Genomic DNA, 12,090 nt, shown 5'->3' on the forward strand with positions numbered 1-12,090 from the left:
AGACTGAGATAACATTCTGGGGACCTGTGTTCAAATCCCAGCACAGCAGATGGTGGAATTTGAATTCAATATAAAAGAAAATCATGAATTAAGAATATAATGATGACCATGAATTGATTGCCAAATGTCAGAAAAACTCACCTGGTTCACTGATGTGCTTTCGGGAAGGAAACTGCCACCCTTACATGATCTGGCCTACATGTGACTGCAGACCCACAGCAATATGATTGACTTTGAACTGTCCCCTGGGCAATTAGGGATGGACAATAAACACTGCGTAGCTCGGGATGTCCTCCTCCCATTAACAAATAAATAAAATTGGATTCTAGATCTTCCGATCCAAGATCGTTTCTTGCTCTCATACTAATTTCTTTGCTGACAGTCACTTTCCCTCCTGCCTGTCTTTTTGGAATGCCGTATAGCCCTGCGCACTTAGCTCCAGTGTTGATCTCCTTGTAACCATGTCTTTGTAATAGCTATAAAATCATGCCCGTCAACCTAAAAATGTGCTATTAATTTGTTGATTTTGTTCTGAATACAATGAGCACGCAAGCAAAGAGCCATGAATTTAGCTTTATCACTTGATTTCACCTCTTGACACTATTTACAGCTGTTTTCTGTTTGTACATGCTGTCTTTTCCAGTAGCACGCTGAGTATTGTTATCCCGATAGTTCTTTCGTATCAGTCCGTGTGTATTCCTGGGCGAATGTGCTCGTGTGGTCTCAGGAGTTGCGGAGGTCACGGCTCTGGGACAGCCGTTTCATCGCTCTATGCTGCAGGTAAGAAGAAAAGAAAATCTCTTGCTCTGAGCTCTGCAAACCTGGGCAATGTCAAAAGGGAAACAAGGTCAAAAGAATTTCAACAAGAATCTCAAAATTAACTGCTGAATTCATATCAACATTACGGGCATCGCCCAACTTAGTGGCCACAACATCCCACTTTCTATTCTTCACAAACAATCCAAAGGCTGAAGTATCCGTATCCCTCTTAACTTTTATGGTTTTTGAGCTAATTTCTTGTTTCTAACTTGTGCATATTTGTGGTGCCTTATGACTTCTTGCATTTAGCAATTGATAAACTCACTCTCTCACGAGTTCAGGAGAAGCTAGTTTTATAGAATCCCCAGTGTGGAAACAGGCCACTCAGTTCAACAAGCCCACAGCAACCCTCCAAAGAGCATCCCACCTAGACCCATCCCCATTCCCCTACTCTATCCCTGTCAGCCTGCATTTCCCATGGCTAATGTACCTAACCTAGACATCCGTGGGCACTGTGGGTAATTCAGCATTGCCAATCCACCTAACCTGCACATCTCTGGACTGTGGGAGGAAACCAGAGCACCCAGCAGAAACCCACACAGACAAGGGGAGAATGTGCAAACTCCACACAGACAGTCATCGGAGGCTGGAATGGAACTCAGGTCCCTGGTGCTGTGAGGTAGCAGTACTAACGACTGAGTCACCGTGTCACCCTGAGTTATCTTGACTCCTTCTGAAACATAGGAAGGTATCCACAAGACAAAGATCCTTTTTAATTGGCTTAATTCATACCAACTGAGGTAGATCTAGTTGGGTGTGTAAAGAAGGGGAGTCTTTCACGAGGGAACTTAACAATTTGGGAGACTCAGTCACCGAGGGAGCCTGACCCGAAGACTGGTCAAAACAATAATGATTCGATATGAATTAGTTAGAATGCAGCTGTTAACAGTAATCCTCCATCCCTATGTGGGAGCGAGATAGAACATAGAACATAGAACAGTACAGCACAGAACAGGCCCTTCAGCCCACAATGTTGTGCCGACCATTGATCCTCATGTATGCACCCTCAAATTTCTGTGACCATATGCATGTCCAGCAGTCTCTTAAATGACCCCAATGACCTTGCTTCCACAACTTCTGCTGGCAACGCATTCCATGCTCTCACAACTCTCTGCGTAAAGAACCTGCCTCTGACATCCCCTCTATACTTTCCACCAACCAGCTTAAAACTATGACCCCTCGTGCTAGCCATTTCTGCCCTGGGAAATAGTCTCTGGCTATCAACTCTATCTATGCCTCTCATTATCTTGTATACCTCAATTAGGTCCCCTCTCCTCCTCCTTTTCTCCAATGAAAAGAGACCGAGTTCAGTCAACCTCTCTTCATAAGATAAGCCCTCCAGTCCAGGCAGCATCCTGGTAAACCTCCTCTGAACCCTCTCCAAAGCATCCACATCTTTCTTATAATAGGGCGCCCAGAACTGGACGCAGTATTCCAAGTGCGGTCTAACCAAATTTTTTCGAGCTGCAACAAGATCTCACGACTCTTAAACTCAATCCCCCTGTTAATGAAGGCCAAAACACCATATGCTTTCTTAACAACCCTGTCCACTTGGGTGGCCATTTTAAGGGATCTATGTATCTGCACACCAAGATCCCTCTGTTCCTCCACGCTGCCAAGAATCCTATCCTTAATCCTGTACTCAGCTTTCAAATTCGACCTTCCAAAATGCATCACCTCGCATTTATCAAGGTTGAACTCCATCTGCCACCTCTCAGCCCATCTCTGCATCCTGTCAATGTCCCGCTGCAGCCTACAGCAGCCCTCTACACTGTCAACGACACCTCCGACCTTTGTGTCGTCTGCAAACTTGCTGACCCATCCTTCAATTCCCTCGTCCAAGTCATCAATAAAAATTACAAACAGTAGAGGCCCAAGGACAGAGCTTTAACATTCAAAATCAAAACTGAAACTCTTGAACAAGGTAGTTCAAAACAGCCAGTTCTCTGATTGAGGTTGTGAACTTGCTCGCCGAGCTGGCTTCTTCTCATTCAGACGTTTCGTCACCATGATCGGTGACATCATGGGTACAGCCTCCAATGAAACGATGTTATTCTACTCTGTCTGGAATTGACACTGTCCGGTCTGTTACCATGAGTACTGTCATTTCCGGTTTTGATCTGTATGGGTTTGTGTGTGGGGGTCCAATTGTATCTGTTTGTTGGTTGCATTATGGGTGGAGAATCACGCCTCTCAGAGGACACTGCGACAAGGTAACCGTAGTAGCCCAAGCCAAGCATAGACACGCACAGGAATTCCGAGAGGCATGGTTCTGCACCCGTTCTCCAGCCTCACATTCTTGGTCTCTTCAGTCTGAATATGATCACTCAACCATATCCTTGATGACAAACAATAGAGTCTTACTTCCCAAAATCTACAAACAGGACTGTCCAGACAGATCCATTTGTTCTAATGATATCATCTTCTGCTGGAGGGATTCCGAAATGTCTGCATTCTTCCTCAACTGAGCATTCCTTGCATTCGTGGTTGACAGAGCTGTCAGCCACGTCCATTGTGCTGCAGGGTTCCCAAGCGGAATATGAGTTGCTGTTCCTGCAACTTTGGGGTGGCATCATTTGTGGCACTGCAGGAGGCCCATGTTCAGTTTGGTTATGACTTTTGAGGAACGGATGGTCCCTTTGAGATTGAAATTGGAGAAAGATTTCAGGATTTTTTCATGTTCTTGTCTTTCTGTTATGCCCCTAGGAAAAAAGCAATGAAAGTGCCGTTAATGTTTTGCACGGCGAGCTGCTGCACACTAACCGGTCTCACACCATTACCATCACCTTGCCCTTGTGAAGGCAGATATGGATAAGGTTCTCAAAGCTGATAGAAGATTGAAACCACTCTCATCCTGTGACGATGGTAAGTTTCCCTTCTTTAAAAAAAAATGCTTGCAGCTGAATTCGCATAATATAGAGCACAGTGGCTCTGGTTAACACCACTGTCTCAATTCCACCCTTTGGTGACTTTCTGTGTGGAGTTTGCACTTTCTCTATGTGCCTGCATGGGTTTTCTCCGGGTGCTCGAGTTTGCTCCCACAGTCAAAAGATGTGCAAGGTCGGTGGATTGGCCGTGCTAAATTTCCCAAGGTGTTCAGTGATGTGTAGGTTAGGTGAGTTATAGGTGGATGGATCTGGGTGGGATGCTGTGAGGGGCAGTGTGGACATGTTGGGCTGACCGACCTGTTTCCACACTGTAAGGGTTCTCTGATTCATGATTCCATGATTTTACTGAGCGCAAAGGTACAATATTGACTCGTCATATTTGTCTCACCTCTTTACACATTGATAAGAAAGCTTTAATGTCAGTTTCTATGCATTTGCAACTTGTCTGCTGTCTCTGACAAGGCTGACGATATCTCCTCCTCTAATGCACATCCCCTGTCCCCCAACACTGAGAGGTGACACTTGCTTTTCATTTAGTACAATAAAAAAAACAATAGCCTCCATATTACATCCAGCGGCTTCTCTTAACACTCACACACTGTTTTTTTCCTCCAGGTATTGACCACCCATCATTTCTAATTCCTCATCTCATCTCTCTCTCATGCGCTCTCTCTCTCTCTCTCATGCACTCTCTCTCTCTCTCTCATGCGCTCTCTCTCTCTCTCTCTCTCTCTCTCTCTCTCTCTCTCTCTCTCTCTCTCTCTCTCTCTCTCCCTCTGTCTCTCTCTCTCTCTGTCTCTCTCTCTCTCTGTCTTTATCTCTCCTCTCCCTGTTCTCCCCCATCACTTCACTCACAGGCACCAACAGAGGTTCACAGTCACACTATGTTGCACATGCATATTCTGTCCCTCATGCACAAACACACTACACACACACAAAAAAAAGTCAGGAACACAGTCTCTCACGAACACACTCTGTCACATTCTCACTCATTCATACTCCATACCGTCACACAGTCGTACACGGTCTTGCACACATTCTGTGGCACACTTGCATGCACTGTTGCAGGATCTTTTGCCAATGCTCTCACTCTCAAGTACACACATACTACCACAAATCTCTCCCTCACACACTTAGGTTTGCAAATTCACTTGCTGTCAAGCTCACTCACACTTACAGACACACTCACTCCCTCATGCATGCTGTAACACTCCCTTCTTGTGCTAACTCCCTTTCACACACTCTCAAGCACAGTCACTGGCACACACATTCTGTCGTGTGCACACACACACTTTCATGCACTGTCTTTGCACTCTTGAGCACAATCATATGCTCACCTCTCTCTTGCACACAGTCAATTTGATTTGAGTCAGAGATAATGGGAGCTGCAGATGCTGGAGAATCCAAGATAATAAAATGTGAGGCTGGATGAACACAGCAGGCCAAGCAGCATCTCTGATGAAGGGTCTTGGCCCGAAACGTCAGCTTTTGTGCTCCTGAGATGCTGCTTGGCCTGCTGTGTTCATCCAGCCTCACATTTTATTATCTTGATTTGAGTCATAATTGTCACATGTGCCCAGGTACAGTGTAAAGTTTTCTTCTGCATGCAGTGTAGACAGGTATATCAAACAAGGCGCATTAGTGAAACGGAACATAGTGACAGCTACAGAGAAGATGCACAGAGAGCAAGATCAAAATTAGATTTAAGCTTTTCAGTGTCCTATTCAGATGTCCAATAACAGCAGTGAAGAAGCTGTTCTTGAATCTTTTCACGCATGTATACAAACTTTTTTTACATCTTCCCTTCAGAAAAAGGGAGAAGAGAGTGTAATTGGCGGGTGAGAAGGGCCTTTGATTATGTCAGTTTCTTTCCCGAGGCAGCGGGAAGTAGAGGTGGAATCAACGAATGGAAGGCTGGTTTGCATGATGGACTATGCTGTGTTCATGACTCTGCAGTTTCTTGTGATCTTAGGAAGAGCTGTTGCCAAACCATGCTGTGACATGCATCCAGATAGGATGCTTTCTCTGGTACATGAATGAAAGTTGACCTTGCGGACACTCCAAATTACCTTAGCCTGCTGGGGAAATAGAGACATTTGGTGTGCTTTTTTGCCCATTGCGACGATCTGGGTGGACCAGGAGAGATTGTTGGTGATCGACACTCTCAACTATCTCCACCTCAGCAACATCTCTCTCAGTGTCTGATGCAGGCGCTCACACACTCACATTCTGTCACCTATTCTGTCTGTCTGTCTCTCCCTCTCTCCCTCATCGCCCATCTCTCTGTCTCGCTCTCTCTCTCTCTGTCTCACGCTCTCTCTCGCGCTGTCTCTCTCTCTCGCGCTGTCTCTCTCTCTCGTGCTGTCTCTCTCTCTCGCGCTGTCTCTCTCTCTCGCGCTGTCTCTCTCTCTCGCGCTGTCTCTCTCTCGCGCTGTCTCTCTCTCTCGCGCTGTCTCTCTCTCGCGCTGTCTCTCTCTCTCGCGCTGTCTCTCTCTCTCGCGCTGTCTCTCTCTCTCTCGCGCTGTCTCTCTCTCTCGCGCGCTCTCTCTTCCTCCCCCACCCCCCAACCTCTCTGGCTCTCTCTCTCTCTCTCTCTCCCTCTCCCTCTCTCTCTCTCTCTCTCTCTCTCTCTCTTTTTCTCACACACCAACTCATTGCTCAGTATTCCATGGTATCTGAATTGTTGGAAGAATTAACTTAGACTGAGCGTGGATTTTCTCCCAAATTAGTTATGACAAAGCAGAACCAATTCTGCCTGGAAGAAGAAAGGCAGGAGCCATAATAATTAGGGATTGTTTTGCTAGAGGAACCGTGCTGTGATATGCATCCAGATAGGATGCTTTCTGTGGTACATCAATGAAAGTTGCCCTTGTGGGCACATGCAATTGCCTTAGCCTCCTGTGAAGTAGAGACACCGGTGTGCTTTTTTGCTCATTGCGATGATGTGGATGGACCAGTGAACTAATCTAAGCCCATCCCCCTACACGATCCCATTATCATCCATATGCTTATCCGAGGACTGTTGAAATGCCCCGAATGTGGCTGAGCTAACTGCATTGTCAGGCAGGGGGTTCCACATCCTTCCCACTCTCTGAGTAAAGAACCTGCCTCTGATATCTATCTCAAATCTATTATCCCTCACTGTTAAGCTGTGCCCCCGAATACAAGCTGACGTCATCATCCTCGGAAAAAGACCCACACTGTCCACCCTGTCTCATCCACTGATCATCTTGTATGTCTCTATTAAATCCCCTCTGAACCACCTTCTCTCCAATGAGGACAGACCCAAGTCCCTCAGCCTTTCTTCAGAAGACCTTCACTCCGGACCAGGCAACATCTCCTCTGCACCTTTTCCAATGCTTCCACATCCTTCCTGTAATGGGGCGACCAGAACTGTACGCAATATTCCAAATGAGACCGTACCAGTTTTTTGGACAGTTGCTCTGGATCTCAATCCCACTGCCAATAAAACCTAAAACACCGGAAGCCGCCTTCACAGCACTATCAACCTGGATGGCAATTTTCAGGGATCGACATAGATGGACACCCTCTGCACAGCAACACTACCAAGAATCTTTCCATTGACCCAATATTCTGCCTTCCTATTATTCATCCCAAAGTGAATCACCTCACATTTATCCGCATTGAACTCCATCTGCCACCTTTCTGCCCAATTCTGCAGTTCATCCAAGTCTAACTGTCACCTGCAACATTCTTCCACATTGTCCACCACTCCACCGACTTGAGTGTCATCTGCAAACTTACTAACCGATCTACCAATGCCTCCGTCCAAGTCATTTATTAAAATGACAAACAGCAGTGGTCCCAAAACAGATCCTTGAGACAAACCAGAAGTCACCAGACTCCAGGCTGAATATTTTCTATCAAACACCAATGGTTGCCGCCTTAGCCAAAGCCAGTTTCTAATCCAACCTGCTAAATCTCCCTCAATCCCATGTCTCCATGTTTTCTCCAATAGCCTACCATGTGGAACCTTATCGAAGGCTTTACTGAAGTCCATGTCCACCACGTCAACTGCCCGACCCTCATCCACGTGCTTGGTCACCTTCCAAAATTACTCAATGAGGCTTGTGAGACACGACCTGCCCTTGACAAATCCATGTCGACTATCTCCCATCAAATTGGTGCTTGCTCGATGACTATAAATCCTATCTCTTATAATCCTTTCCAAAACTTTTCCTGCAACAGACGGAAGGCTCACTGGGTTTATAATTACCTGGGTCATCTCTACTGCCCTCTTTGAACAAGGGCACAACATTTGCAACCCTCCAGCCTTCTGGTACGAAACCTGTAGACAATGAGGATTCAAAGATCAAGGCCAAAGGCTTCGTCACCACCTCCGTAGCCTCCCAGAGAATCTGAAAGTTTCGAAGGATGCTGCGTTGTATCCGGAGGTTGGTGGGGTGGTACGTTAGGACGAGGGAGACTTTGTTTTGGTTGTTGTTGCGGGGTGGGGTGAGAGGGATTTGTTGCAGGAAATGCTGGAGACACGGTCGAGGGCGTTATCAACCACAGAGCGGGGCAAGTTGTGGTCTTTGAAAAATGAGGACATCTGAGATATACGGGAATAGAATACCTCATCCTGTGAGTGCAGATGCAGAGGCAAAGGAATGGGGAATAGGGGATGAATTGTTGCAGGAATATGGTGGGAGGAGGTGTAATCTTGGTAGCTGTGGGAATTGGTGGAGTTGAAATAGATATTTGTTTCTCAGTGGTTGGAAATAGAGTGGTCCAGGATGGAGAGAGAGGTATCAGAGATTGTCCAGGTTAACTTCAAGTTCGGGAGGAAGGTGTTGGTGAAGTGGATGAACTGTTCGAGCCCCTTGTGGGAACACGAGGCGGTGCCGATACAGTCATCAATGTAACGGAGGAAGAGGTGGGGTTGAGGGCCAGTGTAGGTACGGAAGAGGGAGCGTTCCATGTAACCTACAAAGAGGCAGGCATAGCTTGGGCCCATTTGGCTACCCTGGCCACCCTCTTTGTCTGTAGGAAGTGGGAGGAATTGAAAGAGAAACTGTTGAGGGTTGTTCAAGGACCGGAACTTACCCCTCCTCAGTGGTCAAAAACACCCTCGACCGTGTCACCCGCGTTTCCCACAACTCATCCCTCTCACCCGCACCCCATAATAACTACCAAAACAGTGTCCTCGTCGCCCTCACGTACCACCCCACCAACATCTGGATTCAATGCGTCGTCCTCCGACCCTTCTGCCATCCGCAATCCGACCCCACCACCAAAGACGTTTTTCCCACCACCCTTAGGTGACCCCCTTATCCGCTCCACACTCCCCTCTAGCACTCCCGACACCCAGCACTTTTCCCTGCATATCCATAAATGTTGTCATCAAAACGTTTAAAATTCACTGGTCCCGATACCTCCCCCCCATCCCAGGCCCCAGGAAGAATTTCCTCAGCAAACAGATGTTTACCTGCACATCTGCTAATGTGGTAGACTGTATCCACTGTTGCCATTGTGGCCCCCTCTACATCGGGGAAACCAAACAGGTTTGGGGACCGCTTCGCCTGTGCTCAGTTTGCACTAAAGAACTGCACCTCCCAGTCGTGAACTGTTTCGACTCTCCCTACCAATCCTCAGGTAACATGTCCATCCTGGGCCTCCTGCAGTGCCACAACGATGCCACCTGAAGGTTGCAGGAGCAGCACCTCATATTGCGCTTGGGAACCCTGCACTCCATGGTATCAATGTGGACTTCACAAGCTTCAAAATCACCCCTCCCCTTCCCGCATCCCAAAACCAGCCCACCTATCCCATCCTGCCACCTCAAACCCCACCCCCATTTCCTGCCTCCTAACCTCTTCCCGCCCCGGAGACCTGTTCGTCCTCCCCGGACTGACCTCTCCCCTCCCTACCTCCCCACCTACATTCACCTCTGCTGGCTCCATCCCCACCTCTTTAACTTGTCTGTCTCCTCTCCACCTATCTTCTCCTCTATCCATCTTTGATCTGCCTCCCCCTCTCTCACTATTTATTTCAGAACTCTCTCCCCCTCCCCCTTTTCTGATGAAAGGTCTCGGCCCAACATGTCAGCTTTTGTGCTCCTCAGATGCTGCTTGGCCTGCTGTGTTCATCCAGCTGCACACTTTGTTATCTCTACATCTCTTAACAACCTCATTAAGTGAGTTCTAGAGCGAACTATGCAGGGTAGACTTTGGGTTTATCATTCTAACTTGCCAGTCCTGAAAGATGAAAGTTGGTTTGTGTTGGATGTTTGTCTCATAGCTACGAAAGATACACTGAAAGGATTTTTCAAATCTTTTGTTGAGAATTGTACCCATTTAGTCACTAATCCTTTTCCTTTTTTAAAGCTTCCTTGGTAGTGACAAATTTCAAATATCTGCGGAATTTTATTTGGCTTTGTATTGGTTCTCTGTGATTCTCTGTTCATGGCTCCACGACCTGCTAGCTAATTACAGAATTTATCATTGATGTGCTTCAGTCTTATATATCCCAATTTCAGGAGAAAGTCCAGAGAGACCTTTTAAAGGAAAGGGGTTTAGAAAGAAAATCTATCGATCAAAATCATGAACAGTTGATAAATTATTTGCACTTCATATTTCCAGAACCTACCCCGGAAGAGAGAGCCCAGAGAATTGCCAAAGCTGTCCGCAAACAGTCAACAGAAGTGAAGGAAAATTGGGAGCAATTGAAAACCCGTGCGAGCAACTGGCAGAAACAGGTGGAAAAGACGTTGGAGAAACTTCAAGAACTGCAGAAAGCGCTGGATGATCTTGAGGCTCATGTGATAACAGCTGAGGGGGTCCACACTGATTGGCAACCTGTGGGTGACCTGCTTATTGACTCATTGCAGGATCACATTGATAAAACCACAGTAAGTGCAATTACATTACACTTCACTTATGAACAGATGTAACCAGAATGTTGTATCGAGACGATCAGTAATATGAGTATTCAGTAATATTGATTGAATGGTTGTTAACTGAATTTGCAAATTAAAAGTTAGTTGAGCATGCCTTCTGATGATATCACAACATGAATATCAGTATAATTGAGGATTCTATTAGTCAGTGACATCAGCTGAGTTATCTGCTTGTTGCCATGTTATCAGGGTTAAAGGTAAAGTCTTAGCACGCCATTTGGCGACTCCTTAGAGAGAGACAACTGGTTATGATTTAACCTGAAGATCACCACGCCTCAGTCAAGTAGAGCGGTTGAGGCGAAGACCCTTTGTGGTCAGCTCACTGGTATGGCAATTGAGCCCTCTCTGCAGGGCATCACTCTGCATCACAAACCAACTGAATTTGAATAGAGTTTAGGATTGGAGAGCAATCCATGCAATTATTTTTTTTAATGAATGTTTCTCACTGGGACTCTCTCACCGGCAAACTTTTTAAAAGCCAGCTCAGCCATACAGGCGAGATCAGTTCCTGATCTCAGCTGAATTTTTTGACCTGGGGTGGGTCAGCGTTAGGAGTTCAGTGATTGGAATGAATTCTCATGAAGTTAGCGAGAGGGATACTACACGTGAATAGATCGATGTTTTGAGAAGAGGATGAGATATGAGCAAAAGTTTAATTGATGTGGAAGACCAGCCACAATCATCATCGACGGTGGAGCAGGCTTGAGCGGCCATGCAACATTGTGCTGCCGCTATTTGACTTGTTCTGTGGAAAGGAAGGAAAATGGTCCAAGTGTCAAAAATGATGAAGACCACATCATTCTATAACCTCAAAATTTGATTGTGTTCAGCATATTATCACTCCTGGTACCCCTAAATCCTGGTCTATCATCTCAGCAGCTCGACTCTGCCCATAAGCTGGTTAGATGTGACATTTTTGAGGGATCTTCCCAAGTCTGAAAATCATTTTTGTTTTTGTAGAATCAGAGTTGGCCAGTGTGGAAGGAGGTCGTTTGGCATATCATAGCTCTTTGAAGTCACTCCCCAATTCGTCCCCCTCTGCTTGGCAATGACTTGAACCACTTATAAAATCTCTTTAATGGAGGGAAACTTTGAAGGCGTCTGAAAGGAGTATTCACAATCCCAGAATACAACTGAGCCTTATTAAGTTGTTAGTTCTGACGGTCAAGAGCTTGATGAAAGAGGATTGTTTTAAAAAGTGCCTTAAAAGAGAAAACGTACAGAGGCTAAGAGGTGTAGGAAGTTAGCGAGTTTTGAGAAGATTTGTTGCTCGGGTTGAGGTTCGGGATGTGAGTTTGCTCGCTGAAGGTGTAGGAAGTCTCTTCTTGGGTTTGAAGCCGACACAATTAAATGTTTGGCAACTAGTAGTGGGCCGTTTAAAATCAAGAGTGGGCAAGAGGACATAATTAGACGAGTGCAGATATCCTGAAGTATAGTTGGACTGGTGGAGATTACGAAAATAGC

General features: G+C 46.2%; 1 protein-coding gene across 2 annotated transcripts in view; it reads left to right on the forward strand.

Moving 5' to 3' along the window:
* LOC132209309 (uncharacterized) overlaps positions 1-11,390 on the forward strand; it is a 114,790-nt gene extending 103,400 nt beyond the window's left edge. The window contains exons 3-5 of one of the 2 annotated variants that reach the window (XR_009445412.1): positions 647-780; positions 3,526-3,684; positions 10,310-10,426. Coding sequence is in view for 1 of the 2 variants with exons in the window: in XM_059644445.1 (XP_059500428.1) it covers positions 644-780; positions 10,310-10,620 (448 nt within the window). In the remaining variant the exon portion in view is untranslated. Of the gene's footprint in view, positions 1-643; positions 781-3,525; positions 3,685-10,309 lie in introns of both variants that reach the window. The other variant, XM_059644445.1, reaches the window with a different exon arrangement.
* Positions 11,391-12,090: the final 700 nt, after the last annotated feature.

The sequence above is a fragment of the Stegostoma tigrinum genome, unplaced genomic scaffold (genome assembly GCF_030684315.1).
Source record: "Stegostoma tigrinum isolate sSteTig4 unplaced genomic scaffold, sSteTig4.hap1 scaffold_84, whole genome shotgun sequence".
Classification (NCBI taxonomy): domain Eukaryota; kingdom Metazoa; phylum Chordata; class Chondrichthyes; order Orectolobiformes; family Stegostomatidae; genus Stegostoma; species Stegostoma tigrinum.